Source organism: Gorilla gorilla, chromosome 18 (assembly GCF_029281585.2).
Source record: "Gorilla gorilla gorilla isolate KB3781 chromosome 18, NHGRI_mGorGor1-v2.1_pri, whole genome shotgun sequence".
NCBI classification, from domain to species: Eukaryota; Metazoa; Chordata; class Mammalia; order Primates; family Hominidae; genus Gorilla; species Gorilla gorilla.
Genome location: NC_073242.2, coordinates 107829078 through 107849683, shown reverse-complemented (window position 1 = coordinate 107849683; position 20606 = coordinate 107829078). Strand labels below are relative to the sequence as shown.

General features: G+C 38.9%; 1 protein-coding gene across 2 annotated transcripts in view; it reads left to right on the top strand.

The window, feature by feature from the left end:
- ADAMTS18 (ADAM metallopeptidase with thrombospondin type 1 motif 18) overlaps positions 1-20606 on the top strand; it is a 152370-nt gene that overhangs the window by 98817 nt on the left and 32947 nt on the right. For both annotated transcript variants that reach the window (XM_019011598.4, XM_019011599.4), the window contains 5 exons: positions 352-500; positions 9650-9822; positions 13199-13329; positions 14454-14577; positions 15562-15806. In XM_019011598.4, the coding sequence (XP_018867143.4) occupies positions 352-500; positions 9650-9822; positions 13199-13329; positions 14454-14577; positions 15562-15806 (822 nt within the window). The remainder of the gene's footprint in view (positions 1-351; positions 501-9649; positions 9823-13198; positions 13330-14453; positions 14578-15561; positions 15807-20606) is intronic.

Here is a 20606-nt window from a genome sequence, read left to right as displayed (position 1 = left end):
GTTGTCTCTAAGTGGCAAGGCAGGCTTCCTTGTAACTTTATACTGGCTCCCTTGGCTGTTAGGTGGAATCTTATCTGAACATGTCACCTCCACAGCTCACAAAGCCTATCATACTCAGCCTGTTGGTGAGCAATGCCACTTCTCTCTAGATGTCAGCCTTTCAAAATGTATGTGGTCAATGCAGAATAGTTGAGTGTTTTTAGAGCACAGCAAAGGAATTTATCAAGGTATCAGGCATTTTCCTTTTCTCCCAACAGACCTGTTTTTCCTGTTACTGTGCAGGTGTTGGCAACTCCCTGCGCTTTCCCAGGTGGTCTCTGACAGGAACTATCTTACACGTTCTTTTCACAGTGGTGTCGGCAAGGCCAGTGCGTAAAGTTTGGGGAGCTCGGGCCCCGGCCCATCCACGGCCAGTGGTCCGCCTGGTCGAAGTGGTCAGAATGTTCCCGGACATGTGGTGGAGGAGTCAAGTTCCAGGAGAGACACTGCAATAACCCCAAGTAAGCCTCCAGCAGAAAGTTAGTCTTTGCAAGGCCTTAACCTTCAGCCTGTAACACACCGGTTTTTCTTGTTCATGCTTTAAGTTTATTTTTTTATTTTTAATTATTATGGCTACATAATGATTATACATATTTACGGGGTACATGTGATGTGTTGATACAGGTATACAATGTGGAATGATCAAATCAGCATAATGAGGTATCCATCACTTCAAGCCTTTATTGTTTCTTTATTAAAAAAAATTCCAATATCATTTCTTTATTAGGCCCATTCCACTGTTTTAGTTATTTTAAGATATACAATGAATTGTTAACTATAGTCACCCTATTTGTGCTACTGAATACTAGATCTTACTCATTCTAACTATATTTTTGTACCCATTAACCATGCTGACATTACCGTTCTCCCTCCCCACTACCCTTCCCAGCTCTGTCAATGCACTCTCTAGCTCTAGCTCTGTGAGTTCAATTTTTTTTTTTTTTTTTTTTAGCTCTCACATGGGAGAAGATACAATATTTGTCTTTCTCCATTTGGCTTATTTCACTTAATATAATGTCCTCGAGTTCCATCCATGTTGCTGCAAATAACAGGATTTCATTTTTATAATGGCTGAATAGTATTAAATAGGATTCATAGTATTAAGTAGGATTAATACTATCATAATAGGCTGAATACCATTAATTCAAATAATACTATTATACTACATTATATATAATTACTATTAATATATAGTATATGTACTACTATATACTATTAATATACAGTATATATACTATTAATATACAGTATATATACTATTAATATACAGTATATATACTACTATATACTATAATATACAGTATATATACTATAATATATAGTATATATACTACTATATAATATATACTATAATATCCAGTATATATACTATATAATATATACTATAATATCCAGTATATATACTACATAATATATACTATAATATACAGTATATATACTATATAATATATATACTATATATAATATAAATATGTAGTATTATATAATATATAATAGCAAAATATATGTAGTATCATTTATACTTTATATTATATATAGCATATATACTATATATTATATATAATATATAGCACTATTATATATAGCATATATGACACTATTATATATAGCATATATAACACTATATTATATAGCATATGTTGCACTATATATTATATATAGCATATATGACACTATTATATATAGTATATATGACACTATATATTACAGTATTTATATTTAGTATATATGACACTATATATTATACTATAAATATATTATACTAATATACTATATATAACATAGTATAATAGTATACTATATTATACTATTAATATATACTATTAATATATAGTATCTATACTATACTATCTAGCAGCATTAGTAGGATGAATGGATAAAGAAAACATGGCACACTATTCAATTATGTATATGTGCCATATTTTCTTTACTTATTCATCCACTGAGGGACTCTTAGGTTACTTCCATGTCTTGGTTATTGTGAATAATGCTGCAATGATCATGGGAATACAGATATCTCTATACACTGATTTCCCTTCTTTGGGGTATTCCTTCCTTTTGGGATTTTTTTGGGATTGCTTTTAGTTTTTTGAGGAACCACCGTGCTGATTTACATTCCCACCAACAGAACACACTGTTTTATTTTTATTTTTTTGGTATTTCTTTTTTTGTTATTATTTTACTTTAAGTTCCAGGATACATGTGCAGAATGTGCAGGTTTGTTATATAGGTATATAGTGCCATGGTGGTTTGCTGCACCTATCAACCCATCATCTAAGCTTTAAGCCCCACGTGCGTTAGGTATTTGTTGTAAAGCTCTCCCTCCCCTTGCTCCCCACCATGCGACAGGCCCTAGTGTGAGAAAACACTGTTTTAAAGTGCCATTTTCTTCCCTCCGGTTAGTAACAATCAACCAGAGTTTTACTGTTTGCATATAAAGTCCATGTGCACCAAGGGAAGGTATGGTGGGCAGAAACCAAAACACAGCAGAGGAGTCATTCTCTACGGGACTGTGATGATCCAGTAAGACTCTGAGCTACTCTCTTCATCTAAACTAGGTTTCTACAGTCATATAATTAAATACTTGTGCTATTGTAGAACAGAAAAGTTTGGTCGGCAAACCTTGTGAGTGTCTCTCAAACTGGTGAACTGCAGAAAGTATGCTGATTTGCCTTGCAGGAATGTACATCAACACGTGTTGACAGATCTGCCTGACTTTTCAAGAGAAACCAGAAATACGGAAAAATGCTGCATGTGAAATTTCCCAATTTTAAAAATATTGACAGCAAATTCAATTTTCTTCAAAGACAGAAAGTCCCACTGTGACAACTAGTCAAATCAGCTGTGGATTGCAGTTGGCCTGTGGTCACCTGTGGGCACTCTTTGGTCTGGTCATACTGGAGTCTGAACTGCAGTTTGTGCTCTGTGCACATGAAGGTGGTTTTATGTTACTTTTATATGCTCTAACTCCCACATGAAATATGTGTGAGATGTAGCTTTTCCAGTTGGCAGAATGATGTAGACAGAGCCCAGATTTTGGCGATAGATAGAAAGACTCTAAACCCTGTGTCTGCCGCTTCTAAACTCTGTGGCTTTGTAAAAGTCATTTGACTTGGGTTTATGTATAAAAAAATGTAGAAGATAACCTTGGAAGGTTGGAGGAGGATTAGAAATTGCATCTTTAGAATGCCTGACAGACTGGGGAACATTCAGTGGGCATTCACCGAAAGGTTCTGGGGTCTGTGTGGTTTTCATCATCCTCATCCCAAGCTCACCAGGAGGACGGGGTCACAGAGGGTCAGCCCACCGAAGCAGGGTGGAGAGGCAGAGCCTTTACTGACAAAACTGACTTTTGAAGAATGTGATGGAGTGAGAAGAATGTGATGGAAACTTGGAAAACAGATTTAATTTACAACAAAATTTAAGTTGGTAGCATAGTGCAGAGGATGAGAACATAGATGCTGAAGTTTGACAGACCATTTCCGCATCCTGACCCTAACACTTCTGATCTATGACCACAGACAACTTAGTCTTCCTGCTCCAGATTCCTCACTTATAAAAACGGGATAACGATAGTACCTATGTCAACTGAGTTAACGTTTGTGAAGTGCTTTAGAAGAGGGTCTGACATGTCGTTAGCATTGCGTAACTATTTGGTAAATTGAGAAATAATGACACTAGAGCAAAAGGAAATTTTTAAAAAGATGAATGGTACTTCATTTGAGTCAGCAGTCTGAGTTCGATAAAAATTCTATTTTTTTCCCAAAATATAAAGCAGAGTTTGGAGACACTTTGCCCATCACGTGTTAGGTGCTACTTGGAATATCGCAGGCTAAAATAGAGCTTTTCAATTTCAGCACTATTGACATGGGCTGGAAAATTCTTTGTTGTGGAGGTTTGTCCTGTACATGGTAAGATGTCTAGCAGCATCCCTGCCCTTGACCTACTAGTACCAGTAGGATCCACTCTTCTTCCCACCACCCACCAAACTGTGACAACCAAAAATGTCTGCAGACATTGCCAAATGTCCTATATGGGACAAAATAATCTCTGATTGGGACTCACAGATGTAATCAGGCCCAGTGACTGAATATAATGATAAGGAGGCTGGTGATGCATTTGCAACTTATACCAGGTTATTGTTTTAATAACAATATTAAAACAATTAATGATGTTGTTTTAGTATCTCCTGGTTTAAGCAGGAGGGTAGTTTTTAGCCTCCTGATACTTTGAATGCAGCCATGTCTTAAGTTGAGTTGTTAAAATCATCATATTACTTTACATTTGTGAAGTATAGTTCATGGATCTGGTTTTCATACATTTCAACATTTTACAATCTCGATGTTTTCCCAAGAAAGACACAGATTACCTAATTCAATAGCTCTGCTGGTAAAGTGCATGAATGATGCCCCTGAGATTTAAATTAAAACCTCTCTGGTATCTGTAGGATTGAGAGCTCTCATTATAATAGGGCATTGTTCATGGAAACAACATATTGTAATTTAGAGATGCCTAATAGAATAATCACTAAAGTATTTTCATTCAGTGCAGTTTTATCATTTAAAACAAGATGAAAAATAAATCAGGATACTGTTTACTTTAACTCTGCATGAAGCCAAAAATAAAACAAGTAGATGATAGGCTCTCCCAAGACAACTGAATTAATTGTTCTGTCTCTGTTCTTATTTCACTCTGTTGCAGTAATGCTGTTTTTTCTCCCTATTTCAAGTTACGGATTTCTTTCTTGCTTCAGTTTAAGCATTTGGTTCTATTCACATCACTCAGTGTAGCCATTTTCATTGTCTCATCCGAGAAGCAGTGTGAGGTTTCTGTTTCATATAAAGGTGTTTTTCCCAGAACAGACTTTATTTCTTAAAAAATGAATGATTCTTGGCTGATTCATAGATTTACCAATTTTTTTTTGTTGACGGCTATCTGGCTCTGGAATGGCCAATGCCAGGCACACAGGGACATCCTTTGTCCCATGTAAGTGGTAAATAGTTTTAACTGATGGAAGCCCTGTTTTTCATTGAGCCCTCCTATGCCTCAGGGACCTTCCCAATGTCCTTCTTTAGGCATTTGTTCTCAATCAGGTTAGAAGTGACACATGAGTTGAAACCTGCTGCCTAATCCAATTATTTCACAGATGAGTAACCAGGGAAGGCAGAGGGCCCCATTCACGGTAGCAGCTCTTGCTCAAGTCCCCATGCTGGTAATGGCAGAGTCAGATAAGTTCCCATAGTCTTAATCCTTTGACATTTTTCATTTTTTTCTGGTTCCTTGTTTGTTAAACTATCACCCCGTAAGGGATCCTAGTGAAATTCCTATAAACTCTCCAAGAAAATTCTTAGTGATATGCTAAGGTGTTCTAGAACTTTTCTAAAACCTGAGTCTATTTGAGAAAGAATTGTCTGCTAACTCTAACACAACTTAGCTCATGGAGTTAGGAGGAAAATCATGGCCCCAGAAGAATAATTGAATCTAATTGGTGGTGTATTTTCCCACCAGTAATATCACGGCTCAGCTGGTTATCAGAATCACCAGGTGTGTTTTTAAAAATACTGATTTCTGAATCTTCCATATCTCATATTCTTATTGAGAAAGTAGGTGGAGGTCCTCAGGAATCTGTATATGTATATAGTTTAACAGAGCTCTCCAAGTGATTCTAATACTCTTCCAAGCAACACCATTGTAACTATTTGTAGTCAGGACTTGATAAATGATGCAGAAGCAAATGATGGTATGCTCTTTATAGTTGTCTAATATAAAGGACAAAATCATGTGCCTAGGTTTTTGTTTTCTGTTTCTATATTTCCTTTTAATATTAAAGAATTTCTTACACCAAGACATATCATGATAGAATTGTCTGTTAGGCTAACATTTATGTTCAAAGCTGCAGAAAAATATTGCCTATATTTTTATGGAAATGGCCAAATGCTTGCTAGCAATTACTTTTGATCACTTTGACCATATCCCATAATTAAAAATGAAATGTATTAGTATATAAAAATCAGATCACATAATACTCAGCACAGGGTGGGTACTCAATACAAAAGCATAAGGCATTTAAAAATAGTTATAATTTATTTATTCTGACTCTGCCCTAGATACTGCCCTACATTCTTTACAAAGGTTGGATCAGTTAATTGTCACAACTGTTCCTATTTTGCAAATGAGGAGGTTAAATAAGATCACCTAAATTTAAGCTGGGAGGAGGCAGAGAATACTGTATTTAAATCAGGGTCTGGCCAGGTTTGATGGATCATGCTTGTAATTCCAGCACTTGGGAAGGCCAAGGCAGAAGTATTGCTTGAGGCCAGGAGTTTGAGACCAGCCTGGGCAACACAGCCCCTCATCTCTATAAAAATTTTAAAAATTTGCCAGGCATGGTGGCACATGCCTGTAGTCCTAACTACTCAGGAGGCTGAGGCAGGAGGATTACTTGAGTTCAGGAATTTGAGGCTGCAGTGAGCCATGATTGTGCCAGTTCACTCCAGCCTGGGTGATAGAGCAAGACTCCGTCTCAAAATTAAAAAAAAAAAAAGAATCTCCCTCATTGTAAAAGGCCACCTCCCTGAACATTGCACCTTACTGTCTATTCTTTCTTTCCATGCCCGGCCCCATGGCCTAAGAACTCAGTTAAATGCAGGCATAGTTAAGTACGAAAAAAATCCTGGACTGAGTCCACAGGCCTGAGCTTGAGCTCGTCTCTGTTTCTTTCTAGCTGTGTGACCCTCTTTCAACAAGTTTTATAAGCTCTTGTCAGCTGGTTCTCACTTCATCTATGAAAGGAGGACAATGGCTGTATGAATTTGGTGGTCTTTTCCGCGTTACAAGTTCTATAAGTCGATAAAGTAACACCTTGCAGTCCTCTTTCACTTCATTAACTACATAGAGCCCAAATGAGGTTTATTCGTTAAATCACAGAAAGTCTTAAACTGAGAAATAAGTTTTAAATATGCCTTGTAAAGATGACCGGAATATTGAGGCTATGATATAGCACTTTAAGATTTTTCTAAGTGCTTTTCAGATAATCATTTAAGAAGTCTTCAGGGATTTGATTTATCACAATGGCTGCAGCATGTTTAAGTAGTTGCTCCAGAGTGTTTTAAAATAGCATAAAAATCTCATTCTGGCAGCGTGACATTTCCCGTTTCTGTTGAATCCATTTTAGCCTACAGTTATAGGAGGATGGGATAAATTAATTATGCTGAAGCAATTCCAGGGCTGTTTTAGAGCGTGCTTGTGCCTCCTAAAGAGACAAGGAATTTTAATCACATAAATTTATTAACCTGGAGCCGCCTTTCATGTTATACAAGATGATCCATAGTTGAGTTTTGGCCTTCAGAGACAACCTCAAAATGGGAGGAGTGACAAGAAGCCATATCTTTGTGCACGGAGTAAGCTGGGTACGATGTTATGCGTAATTTTCAATGTGGTGGTGCTCTTTTTTCCTTTGTTTTGCTTTCTGGTTTTTGCAGATTAGAATCTGCCTACCAAGATCTTAAAGAGCTTGCCTTTACATCATAATTATTTATGTTCTAATGGAATTGTCTACTCTGGAAATCCATTTCCCATTGTGCTTGGCAGGAAAGGAGTAGGCCACCTGCAAAGCTGAAAAGTGACTATGCTGATGAAAACAAGAGAATGTTTTCCCTCTGGTTTCAGAATCAATCAGAAGAAACACACAACAGTCATATTATACTCAAAATATCTCAATGACTGACAGCTGGATTGGGGAGAGCAGCAAATGGTGCTTTCTGTTCCTTCTCCCCAATGTGCTGACGTTCTATGTAATAGCAGGTACATGGCAAAGTGTGGGAAGATACTGAGAGTATTAGGAAATGGGAGAAAGCTGGAGAGGTAGCTTGGGTCCATGTCTGAACAGCTTTTGATGCCAAGAGATAGGGTATGTGCATGTAGCACACGAGCACACATATACAGTAAAAGAACATTTAGGTGTGTTTACAGATTTCCTTAACACAGGGGCTAATATGATGAGGGTCAAGAATATCCCTTCAGTTAGAATAACGGTCTCCAGTTTTATCCAGGTTGCTGTGAATGTCATTATTTCATTACTTTTTTACGGCTGGGTAGTAGTCCATGGTCTATATACACCACATTTTCTTTACTCGTTGATTGATGGGCATTTGGGCTGGTTCCATATTTTTGCAATTGCAAATTGTGCTGCCATAAACTCAGGAATGGAAAACCAAACATTGTATGTTCTCACTCATCTGTGGGAGCTAAGCTATGAGGACGCAAAGGCATAAGAATGATACATTGGACTCTGGGAACTCAAGGGAAAGGGTAGGGGGTGGCAAGGGATAAAAGACTACACATTGGGTACAGGGTACACTGATCGGGTGAGGGGTGTACTAAAATCTCAGAAATGACTACTAAAGAACTTTTTTATGTAACCAAACAACCTATTGAAATAAAAAAATCAAAAATTAAAAAATTGTTCTACCATAAAGACACATGCACATATATGTTCATTGTAGCACTAGTCGTGATAGCAAAGGCATGGGATCAACCTGAATGCCCATCAACAGTAGACTGGATAAAGAAATGTGGTACATATACACCATGGAATACTATGCAGCTAAAACAAAAGAATGAGATCATGTCCTTTGCTGTCAGATGGATAGAGCTGGAGGTCATTCTTGTAAGCCAACTAAGGCGGGAACAGAAAACCAAATGTCACATATTCTTCCTTATAAGTGGGAGCTAAACATTGAGTACATATGAACCCAAAGATTGAGAGTGGAGGGTTGGAGGAGGAAGAGGATTGAAAAACTACATATCAGATATTATGCTTATTACCTGGGCGATGAAACAGTCTGTATACCAAACCCCTGCGAGACACAATTTAACTGTATAACAAACCTTTACATGTACCCCTGAACCTAAAATAAAAGTTTTAAAAAATTTTAAAAATTTAAAAACAAAACAATATCCTTTCAGGCTGGGTGCATTGGTTCACACCTGTAATCCCCACACTTTGGGAGCCTGATAGGGGTGGATCACTTGAACCAAGGAGTTTGAGACTGGCCTGGGCAACATGGCGAAACCACATCTCAACAAAAAGTACAAAAATTAGCCAGATGTAGTGGTGCATGCCTCCAGTCCCAGCTACTTGGGAGGCTGAGGTAGGAGGCTAACCTGAGCCAGAGAGGTGGAGGCAGCAGTGAGCCAAGATCACGCCACTGCATTCCAGACTGGGCAACAGTGTGAGACCCTACCTCAAAAATAATAATAAAATGAAAAGTAAAACTTCTTTCATCAGTGTTTAAGGAAATGAACAGAATGTAAATATTGGATTGGTGATGGCAAATAAATTTGATTTAGCATGCCAATTTTAATGAGTGAACAGTGGTAATGAAAAGAACTAGAAAAAAATCCCCTGATTGATTAGTTATGTCTAGCCTAGATTCAAGAAGGAAGGTGTTAAGTTGTATGCTATGTACTTCCATTCCTGTAATAGACTGTGTGCCTTTGCATACACTGTGGCAATGCTCATCTTAATTGCCTCTCTTCATATTATTGCATGTGACTAATAATGAGCCCTTTGATTACTAACATTAAAGTTCATTAATTTCATTTTCAGGCCTCAGTATGGTGGCAAATTCTGTCCAGGTTCTAGCCGTATTTATCAGCTGTGCAACATTAACCCTTGCAATGAAAATAGCTTGGATTTTCGGGCTCAACAGTGTGCAGAATATAACAGCAAACCTTTCCGTGGATGGTTCTACCAGTGGAAACCCTATACAAAAGTGGAAGGTAATTTGGTCTCTATGACATTCAAATAAGTCTCTATGTGGATAATAATGTGATTGACCAATACAGAAGAAATTGCTGCTTGTATCAAAGAGTTTGAATGTTTACCTTTCACTCCCCAGACCCATCCTGGCTCAGTGTTTCATTCCATGGGTTTTGTTTATTTTTCCACTGTTTTTTTTCCCCCCTATAAGATACCTCTTGTCTCCCACATCTGTAAACCCAAGGTTTCATATGTTTGGAATGAACTCATGTTTCTCAACTTACCTTTGACATTTTGGCAGTTATGTCTCCCAGGGATCTTGATTGAAATTGGTATGAACTGTCCAGACCAAAAACTCATGAAACCATATATACCCCATAGAGGCACCATACACAGTAACTGACATGTCAGTTGATTACAAGCATGGGAAGGCCTGTGTGTAGAGTGTGTGCATGCACGCAGACACACACACAGAATCATAAATAAAAATTATACTAGGTTCTGGGTACTTACTATACTTAAAGTTATGGCTTATATTTTACTTTTTAAATTAATATGTCTTTATTTTGACTGAATAATAAAACATTAGTTACAGCAGAAGAGTTTAATGTAGTTGCTCTTACCTATGTAGAATAAGCTGTCATCATCCTAGTTGTTTCATTACTTCCATCCATTAGATTTATCAAAACTGTTATGCTGTCTTCAAACAGGATTATATGTGAATCCCAACTGCCCATGTGTAGAATGGAAAGAGACTAAGTTTAATGACAATTCATGGGCTGTTCTGTGCAAAAGCTCAACATGAACCTATATTAATCAGTGATCATAAAGGAAGCTAATATAATTACAGGCATCACTATAACAAGTAGAGCCTCCAAATCGAAAGAGAGGATTGTGCAGCTTTGCTCAGTATCAGCCTAGCCATTTCAGGAGCACTGATGTGGTTCTGGGTATGACTGTTTGTCCAGGAAGTATAGGTAGAGACAGACATGACAATTCCAAAGCTGTGTCTTAGGAGGAAGTAATGAGGGACCTATAGAGGTTTACTGTACATGAGAAACGAGTTACATTCAAAACTTCAAAGAGCTGTTGAATAGGAAGGATGTTCGATTTATTTCAAATTGCTTTAGATAACAGAATTAATTCAAGGGCTGAGAACATTCTAGCGATATTGTCTCCTCAGAGAGACCTTCCTTAACAGCCTGTCAACATATTCTTCCTTCATGTTGTTTTCTGAACCCTTTACCCCGTTTTATTCTTCATAGCTCTTCTCAGTGCATGGATGTATTATATAGTCATTTATTTGTTATCTTCCTCCCCACAAGAATTTAGGTTCCACAAGGACTAAGCCTTTGTCTATCTTGAGCTTGCTTATATCTCCAGCATCCAAGAACAGCACTTGGTATATATTTATGTAATGGTTATAACTTTTGAAATGAATGAATAAGTAAATAAATATTAACTGTCCAAAATGAAAATATACTCCCTCTGTAAGTAACAAGGTCCCCATCACTAGAGGCATTCTACCAGGAGCTGAGTGATTTCGTAGGAAGCTTGCTGCACAGCAGGTCCCAGCGGATGCTGCAGTTGCTTCTTATTCCAAACTTGGAAGATTTCCTTTCTGTTGGTTGTATACTCTTGAGGTCCCATGCTTCCTACCTGTGGTTCTTTCTCCATGACTCTGTTGTCCCTGCTTTTACTTCCTCTTCTGTTCTTTGCTTTTGGTTTGGCTTCGTGGATATTCCTTGGCCTTTATCACATTACATCTTTCATTCAAACATAGTATTTATGAAATCAGTCCTGTTATCACCCTTAAAGAAATTCTGTGTTGAAGATATAAGGAGAAAGTTAAACAAATAAATTTTGCAATTTAGAAAATGCTTGCTGGTTTCAAAGTTCTTTCACTAATTTTATTGCAGTTTCCACTGAGTAGGGAGCATGCAATTTCATTCATGCATGCAACAGATGTTTACTGAGCTCTTTTTGTGTAGGAGACACTTTGCTAGATACATAGGAGAATGCACTGAATCAAACATAGACTCCCTGCCTTAGGATCTTACCTCTCAGTGGAGGGAGACAGAAACGTTAAGGCTTTCTAGTCTCTCCTTGTCTCCTTTTGATACTTATATCAGGGGAGACTGACCATGACTTGAACGTCTTGTGACATTCCTGCAATTTAGAAGAACAAGGGAAGACTTTTTCATAAATGTGGACAATCTCTGTGCTACAGGAGTGAGGTTTTTTCCCTTCTTTCCTCTGTGTTTTTAATGGACTCATAAACTCACCGAGGAATCTGTGCTTTAAAAAAAAAGAACTTTCTAAAACTTGTTAATTCCTGGAAATGATAGAGAAAAGAAAGGGCATACATGTCATCCAACTCCCTAATCTCATGTGCAAAAATTAGGCATTAAATAAAGCTGCTATTAAAAAAAATTATAGATGGGAGAGAACCTTTTAACCCACCCACACATCTGCATATTTGGACTGTGATAATTTAACTCCTTTCACGTTTGAGTTTTTAGTTTGTCTTTTATTGAGAGGTTTTATGAAGCACAACTATTTGCAAACTGTTTACACGTTTGTAAAACTGTTGTTAGGGATATCGCTCAATATCGCCCACAGAAGGTCTCTTGTGAGAAACGTTATCTGGAATTCCTGGCCAAGAAGAGCTCTTTCTATTTGAGAAATTGGCATAGGAACTCCTTTCTGATAACAAGAGCTCTATAAATATAATTTTCTTTAATTTTTGCCTTTGATATCAGAAACGTCTCAGGGACTTAAGGGCCAAGAGAAGTTACCTTTTTGTAGCCTTCAGGACGAGTTTATTTGCTTTCTCTTCATTTTTATGACATGGTTTTTTTTCTCTATATGTTTTACAAACATGACTAACCATATGCCTTTTCTCCCTGGTGCCTGAAACCTTTTCTCTTAATAGACTGAGTAAATATCTAAAGTAATCCATGCTCTAAATCAGGGTCATCAAACTATGGGCTGCTGGCCAAATCTGGTGTGTATTTGTTTCATCAGATTTTATTAGAACACAGCCACACTACTTCATTTCTGTATTGTCAGTGGCTGACCATCAGGCCTTTGAAACCTGAAAGGTTTACTATCCAGGGAGGCTGGAAAGTAACCCATCGATCATGTGTATGGTGACTATCCCTAAGGATGAGAAAAATAAAATTGTTACGTATTACTCTTAAATTAGTTTTATATGGATTGTTACATGGGACTCATGCTTCGAAAGCCACATCATATGGGCTTATATGTGCAAACACACACATTTTCCATTTTCATCATGATAGCTAAGTAAATTTAATTCATTCTTTTGGCAATCGTATCATTTTTCCTTAGTTTCCTCTTGACCATTTCCTATCTTGATCTCTTTGTTTCTAGAGGAAGATCGATGCAAACTGTACTGCAAGGCTGAGAACTTTGAATTTTTTTTTGCAATGTCCGGCAAAGTGAAAGATGGAACTCCCTGCTCCCCAAACAAAAATGATGTTTGTATTGACGGGGTTTGTGAAGTAAGAGAACGTTTCTGCTTTGGAATGTATGAGCATGCTTGTGTTTCATCATATCGTGTGTACGGTGAACAGTGGTGTGAGAGATTGTGTGTCTGGAGAAGAGCAGGTGGCATAGAGGGAAAGGGCAAAGTGTTTCACTGGATTCGAGCACCATATCTTTTTTTTTTTTTTTTGAGATGAAATTTCACTCTGTCGCCCAGGCTGGAGTGCAGTGGTGCGATCTCAGCTCACTGTAACCTCTGCCTCCTGGGTTCAAGTGATTCTCCTGCCTCAGCCTCCTGAGTAGCTGGGATTACAGGTGCATGCCACCACACCTGGTTAATTTTGTATTTTTAGTAGAGACGGGATTTCACCATGTTGGCCAGACTGGTCTTGAACTCCTGACTTCAGGTGATCTGCCCGCTTCAGCCTCCCAAAGTGCTGGGATTATAGGCGTGAGCCATCACGTCTGGCCGAGCACCATATCTACATTCCTCATTTACTTGTTGCATGAGCCTTGTCCAATTATTTTAGTTTATTTTTTACTCTACTTGCACATATATAGAATGGAGATGATGCTATATCCTGCTTTGCATAGGAGTTGTAAGAATGAAATAAGAATGTAAATAATAAACTTTCATTGCATGTGTACTAAGTACCTTTACTATATGATTAGAATCTCACAAATGTATTTTGAAATACTATTTTTCCCCAGTTATTTTTCCTTTCACTTTGAGTGCTCATTTTCTCTTCCATTTTAATTTTAGTTTGAGCCCTTTGATCTTTTAAGGGTGTGTGTTTGTACACATGCATGCATGTGTATTGTCCAGCATTTTCATATTTGAGTTACACAGCTGGCCTGAATAATCTCAGCTGGTATTAGTAGCAATAGTGACTTTTTATTCCAGTTTCATTGATGAAGAGTCTAAGCCTTAGATGAGTTATACAACTTGCCCAGTCATCTAATAATGTCAGGGGAGGGATTTGAACCCCAAGTGAGTCCAATTGAGGCTGTGATTTTTAACCATAAGCTGTACTGCTTCCCTAATGTTCTGTAAATACAGAGAACCATATACCTCTTAATTATTCCCAGCCTCTGGCTTCTCTGATCTTTTATTTTCTCACGTTTTTTGTTTTTGTCACAGCTAGTGGGATGTGATCATGAACTAGGCTCTAAAGCAGTTTCAGATGCATGTGGTGTTTGCAAAGGTGATAATTCAACTTGCAAGTTTTATAAAGGCCTGTACCTCAACCAGCATAAAGCAAATGGTGAGAGATGCTGCTGTTTGTTATTGTTAATGAGATACAACTTTTGCTACCAAACAAGTTTGAGTCATGCCAAATGTGGTTGAGCCTTTTACTAGTTCACTGGACACACTAGTGATGGTGGCATTTTTCACTTGTGCAAGAGTAAGGGAGATAGTTGTGAGGAATTTCGTCGATACATTACCTCGTAGAAACATGCTAAATAAATGCCTTTCTGCTTTGCATTTTTAGTATGCCGACCAGGCCCCATGTATGTCCAAGTGCATTTGTTAAGCAAAGAAACATTGTGAAACTTATGTGATCTCTACTCACAGCACTAAATGAATACTTGAAGCAGTTATCTAAATATGTTGAGTGAAATTAAACTTTTGATCCCTGTTTTCTGAATTTCGTCACTGAAGATACATGGTTCTAAGTTTCTTCCAGACAGATTTTTTTTTTTGAGACAGAGTCTTGCTCTGTCACCCAGGCTGGAGTGCAGTAGTGTGATCTCAGCTCACTGCAACCTCCACATCCCAGGTTCAAGCAATTCTCCTACCTCACCCTCTTGAGTAGCTGGGATTACAGGCACCTGCCACCATGTCCAGCTAATTTTTGTATTTTTAGTAAAGATAGGGTTTCACCACACTGGCCAGGCTGGTCTCAAACTCCTGACCTTGGGTGATCTGCCCACTTTGGTCTTAGATTTTTTAAAAGTCTTCTTGAATTTTGTGGCCTTTTTTGGTCTGGGAAGGAGAAGAGTGTATTTCTTGTCCACAGAAAACATAGTTGGAAGGCTTTGAGAAGCCACATACATTTTCTCTAGTGTTCTTACTATTTGGACAATGAAATCATTGATCATGTTTACTTCATAGAGTAAGAATGAATTTAGATAATGATTCAAAAACCTCACTCTATAAAACTGAACACTACATGTCGGGCCATTTCTAGTCCCTTTTCTGCAGTGCACGGGGTGGAATTCAGACATGTTCTCTTCTTTCCATTTAGAATATTATCCGGTGGTCATCATTCCAGCTGGCGCCCGAAGCATCGAAGTCCAGGAGCTGCAGGTTTCCTCCAGTTACCTCGCAGTTCGAAGCCTCAGTCAAAAGTATTACCTCACCGGGGGCTGGAGCATCGACTGGCCCGGGGAGTTCCCCTTCGCTGGGACCACGTTTGAATACCAGCGCTCTTTCAACCGCCCGGAACGTCTGTACGCGCCAGGGCCCACAAATGAGACGCTGGTCTTTGAAGTAAGCCCCTTCTGTGTATTCAGTTCTCAGTGCTTCTTGCTACATTTATATCGATGACTGCAATTTGAGCCAGAACTCCAATCCTTCTAGTTCAAAGGTGTTTCCTGGCCGGGCACGGTGGCTCATGCCTGTAATCCCAGCACTTTGGGAGGCTGAGGTGGGCGGATCAGCTGAGGTCAGGAGTTGGAGACCAGCCTAGCCAACGTGGTGAAAACCCATCTCTATTAAAAATACAAAAATTAGCCAGGTGTGGTGGCACGCGCCTGTAATCCCAGCTATTAGTGGGGGCTGAGGCGGGAGAATTGCTTGAACCTAGGAGGCGGAAGTTGCGGTGAGCCAACATGCGCCACTGCACTCCAGCCTGGGCAACAGAGCAAGACTGTTTCAAAACAACAACAACAACAAAAGGTGTTTCCTAATAGGCTAAATTTCAAAGTGTAAAGGGGAGAAGACAGTGATTCCATTTGGGGGAAGAGGACAGGAACCCAAATGGCCTCCAAGAGAATGGGTTGGTTTTCATGTTTAGAGGTCAACCTTTCACCAATATGCTTGGGTTTCAAGAACGCCAAAGAATGTAGCAAGAATACTTTTTATATTATGCTGGTTTGTCTGTGTCTGCCATTTGGATGCTCCATTGTAGCTATTCATAACATAGGTCAACTGGCCTAGGAGAAGGGATTAATAGTAGAGAAAATGCTTGCCTGGGTGTCAGCAGAGTTTCATCATACTAAACTACCATGATTTTGTAGTTTGTAGCTTCCCCATAGGTAAGAAAAGGGAAAAAAGGTAATAAAAATGATAATTAAAAGAACCAACGTATCTGGATATGACTCTGCAAGGCTGTTATCATAGAAACATTTTCTTTAGTCTTCATGATGTCTCTGAGTGCTTTTTCTCCATTTGTAAAATGGGGCTGACTGTTGGCTGTTACAGGCAAGCGATTTGCTTCAGTTTGTATAGAAATGATACTGAGCACTTGCATATCCAGCTACTCTTAGGAGTCATGTTAAGTTTCAGTTTGTTACCTGTGAAACTAAGGTAGAAAATGGACTTCACTAACCAGAAAAATAAGGAATCAAGTGTGAAAAAAGATTAAAAGACTTGCCTATCTCATACAGCTAGGGAAAAAACAGAGCTGAACTGGAGTCAAAGTCTTTTCCACCCAAGAGTATGAGATCTATGTAACACTCAGATTACTGTTCTCTTCTCAAATAAACACAGGATCAATGTAACTGTTATTATTATTATCATTGTTATCATGACTGTAATAGAGTAGGTTCAGGCATTCTGTGATCAGTTTCATGCATTCATTTCCTGAATGCCCACAACCACCTTAGGAAGGTAGGTATTGTTACTTAATCCCCATTGTACAGATGAGAAAACCGAGCCTTAAACAGACTGTGTTACATGTAAGTGGTAGGACTGAGGTTTGAACATAAGTCTTGCTGGCTCACTTGCCCACACCATTATCTTAATATATCACCAATACTGGCAAGGCTCAGCTACTTGTCATTATATGGTTTTTCTCATTGCGAAATGGTTGCCTCTGTGGGAGGTACAAAGCCTACTAGAGGTGGGAAATAGATAGTTTGCTCTTTGGAGACATCTGTCATCCAGATTTGAATGCATGAAACACTGAGAACATACCCATGTATTTTGACCAACACTGACATAGATCTGTGGTAACTAGAGGGTTGATCTGAAAACTGACTATTAGGAAGATTGTGTTCATAAACTTGTCTGATGATTTTTACTTAAAATAAGTTATTTTCCTCTATCTTATATATGTTAATTCACATAAGACTATTGGCACTTACTGTGTTCTTGGTGCTGAGGATAGCGACATAGTGCTTGTTTTCTGGGCTGACAGCATGCTGTGTCCTCAATCATCTCAGGGTATTTTGGTCAGATTAGTGATGAATAAGGCAATTTTTCAGAGGTAGCTACTTCTTCTGTCTAAACTGAAGCACTCAATTTATCATCTTTCTCAGTTCCATGCAGAGTGAGCCTGGATAATTCTTTGAACAAATACCGTGCTACCATGATATTGGTAATGACCTTCTGCAGCTCACACTGGTTCATGGGGAAAGCAATAGAAATGAATTTCTCTTACCCACTGTGTGGGAGTTTGTGTTCTGTGTGTTGAGTTATGGTAGGTGAAATTAGATGACATCTTGAAATTTCCCTCATGGATTCTTAGATTTGCTAGAACTTCAGAAAGCAGAATAGTGAACATGTCCACACATTAAGAAATCACCCGAGGCAGGTGGATCACTTGAGGCCAGGAGTTCGAGACCAGCTGGGCCAACATGGCGGAACCCCATCTCTACTAAAAATACAAAAATTAGCTGGGTGTGGTGGTGCATGCCTGTAATCCCAGCTAGTCGAGAGGCTGAGGCAGGAGAATCACTTGAACCTGGGAGGCACAGGTTGCAGTGAGCCGAGATTGCATCACTGCACTCTAGCCTGGGCAAAAGAGTGAGTGAGACTCCATCTCTAACAAAAGAAATCACTGCGTTCCTCTGTGTCACATGCACTGAGCTGCTCTTGAGTTTCACATTGACAGTAAACTGGGTATATAGTAGTGGATAAACAGAAAAGAAAATCCTCCTGCTATAATGAAACTTAGAGAGTTGGAGGGTACAGTACAGCACTACACAAATGAATATATAAATGAAGGCAGATGTATAGATTGTGGTAGGTTCTTTGAGTGAAAATAAAGTATGAGGAAAAAAAACTAGACTTTTTGAATTAGAGAGTTGGTGAGGAAGTATCGGAGAATTACCATGTGAGGTGAAACTTGAAGGATGAGAAGACCCAACCGGGTAAAGAGTAGAGGAAATTCAGGCAGAGGAAGCAACAGTTTAAAACCCCATGTGGGCTGGGTATGGTGGCTCACCCCTGTAATCCCAGCACTTTGGGATGCTGAGGTAGGTGGATTGCTTGAGACCAGGAGTGTGAGACTAGACTGGCCTACATGGTGAAGCCCTGTTTCTACTGAAACAAAAATTAGCCAGGCGTGGTGGTGCATGCCTGTAGTCCCAGCTACTTGGGAGGATGAGGCAAGAGAATCATTTGAGCTTGGGAGGCAGAGGCTGCAATAAGCCGAGATCGCACCACTGCACTCCAGCCTGGGTGGCAGAGTGAGACTGTCTCCAAATAAATAAATAAAACCTGATGTGGAGAATCAACTTAATATTTTAGAAGAACTAAAAAATAGGAGAATCTAGCTATAGCGTAGTCAGAAAAGAAAGTATTGAGGTGTGAGATGGGTATAGTCAGGGGGTGGCCCACACATAATACAAACCATGGTAAGGAGTTTGGATTTCATCCCAATAACAACATCAGGATGTCAAGGAAGAGGGTGGTTTACACCATCCTGGCCAATATGATGAAACCTCATCTCTACTAAAAAATACAAAAATTAGCTGGGTATGGTGGCGCATGCCTATAGTCCCAGCTACTCAACAGGCTGAGGCAGAAGAAGCGCTTGAACCCAGGAGGCAGAGGTGGCAGTGAGCCGAGATTGCACTGCTGCACTCCAGCCTGGCATCACAGCGAGACTCTGTCTCAAAAAAAAAAAAAAAAAAAATTCAACCAGGCTGCTATGTAAATAAGTGATTGGAGAGGCAAGAAGTAAACTGGGGAAATAGGAAAATGGTTCTAGAATTCCGGGTAAGGAGTAATAGACGCTGAAACAGATGGTGACTGTGAAGGTGGCAGGAAGTGGATCTGTTTGCAGAGTATTATGGTAGAGAATTGGAAGCTAGAAAAGTTACTAGACGTGTATAAGAAATGAACTCTGAGGGAGAAAGATGTGAGAGAGTCTCAGGTTTCTTCCCTGAGCATTTGGAGGATGGTTTTACCACTATCATTGTCTTGAGGATGACTGGAAACAGGTTTAGGGATGGGGAAAAATTCCATTTTAGCCACCATATATTTGCAATGTATCTTAGATATTCAAGAGTAGTTGTCAAGTAGGCGGTTGAGTGTGTGTTTAAAATGCATGAAAAAAGCCTTGGAATGAATATGCAAATCAGTTCCTAAAAATACCTAAAGTAGTATAGTAGTATATCATTTGTTAACTGAGCAGGGCACTTGGATCCAAGTTTTCTTTGATAAGCTGCCTCCTGGGAGTAGCCAAATAATTGCAATATCCAGAATGTGCCTTGTGAAGAAATGTTGAGCCTTGGTTGACACCACCAAGAAAGAGGAGCATGCACCTGTCATGGAGAGGTGTGCTTGTGCTGGAAACAGGATCTTCAAAGATGTCATGGGATTTGTATGTAGATGCAAATCTCTCATCACGCTGGCATCTTGTCATGTATTTTTGCCCTGCACCTGCACACCCACAGGCGTGAGTGGAGATGCCCTCATTCATGGCAACAGGGATGGCATCCTAGCTGTTCTTCCTGCTGTTGCTCCAATCTTATATGTTTCTATCCAGATTTTAAGGTATTTAAAATCTGTCTGAATCTCATACGCAAGAGCTATGCAAATTCAGTTTACAATAGGCTTTGCTACTTTATTCCCTTGATGACATGTGAGACCCTCTGTGGAGGCAATCAGAGAAACCCACTAAGTGCCAGGTTCATAGTTTTAAGACCATGCAGTCTATTATTCAGATTTCAAAAGTGTAGCATTTTCCATAATGTCAAAGGACTATTAGTAGATGATAGAGAAATATTTTTTTTAGGCCATGGTGGTAGAAAATGAAGGATTAGTCTCCAAGAGTAGTGATTAAGTAGCACTAGCCTTAAATATTTACTAAGGAAGAACAGTAGCAGACAATTAAAAATA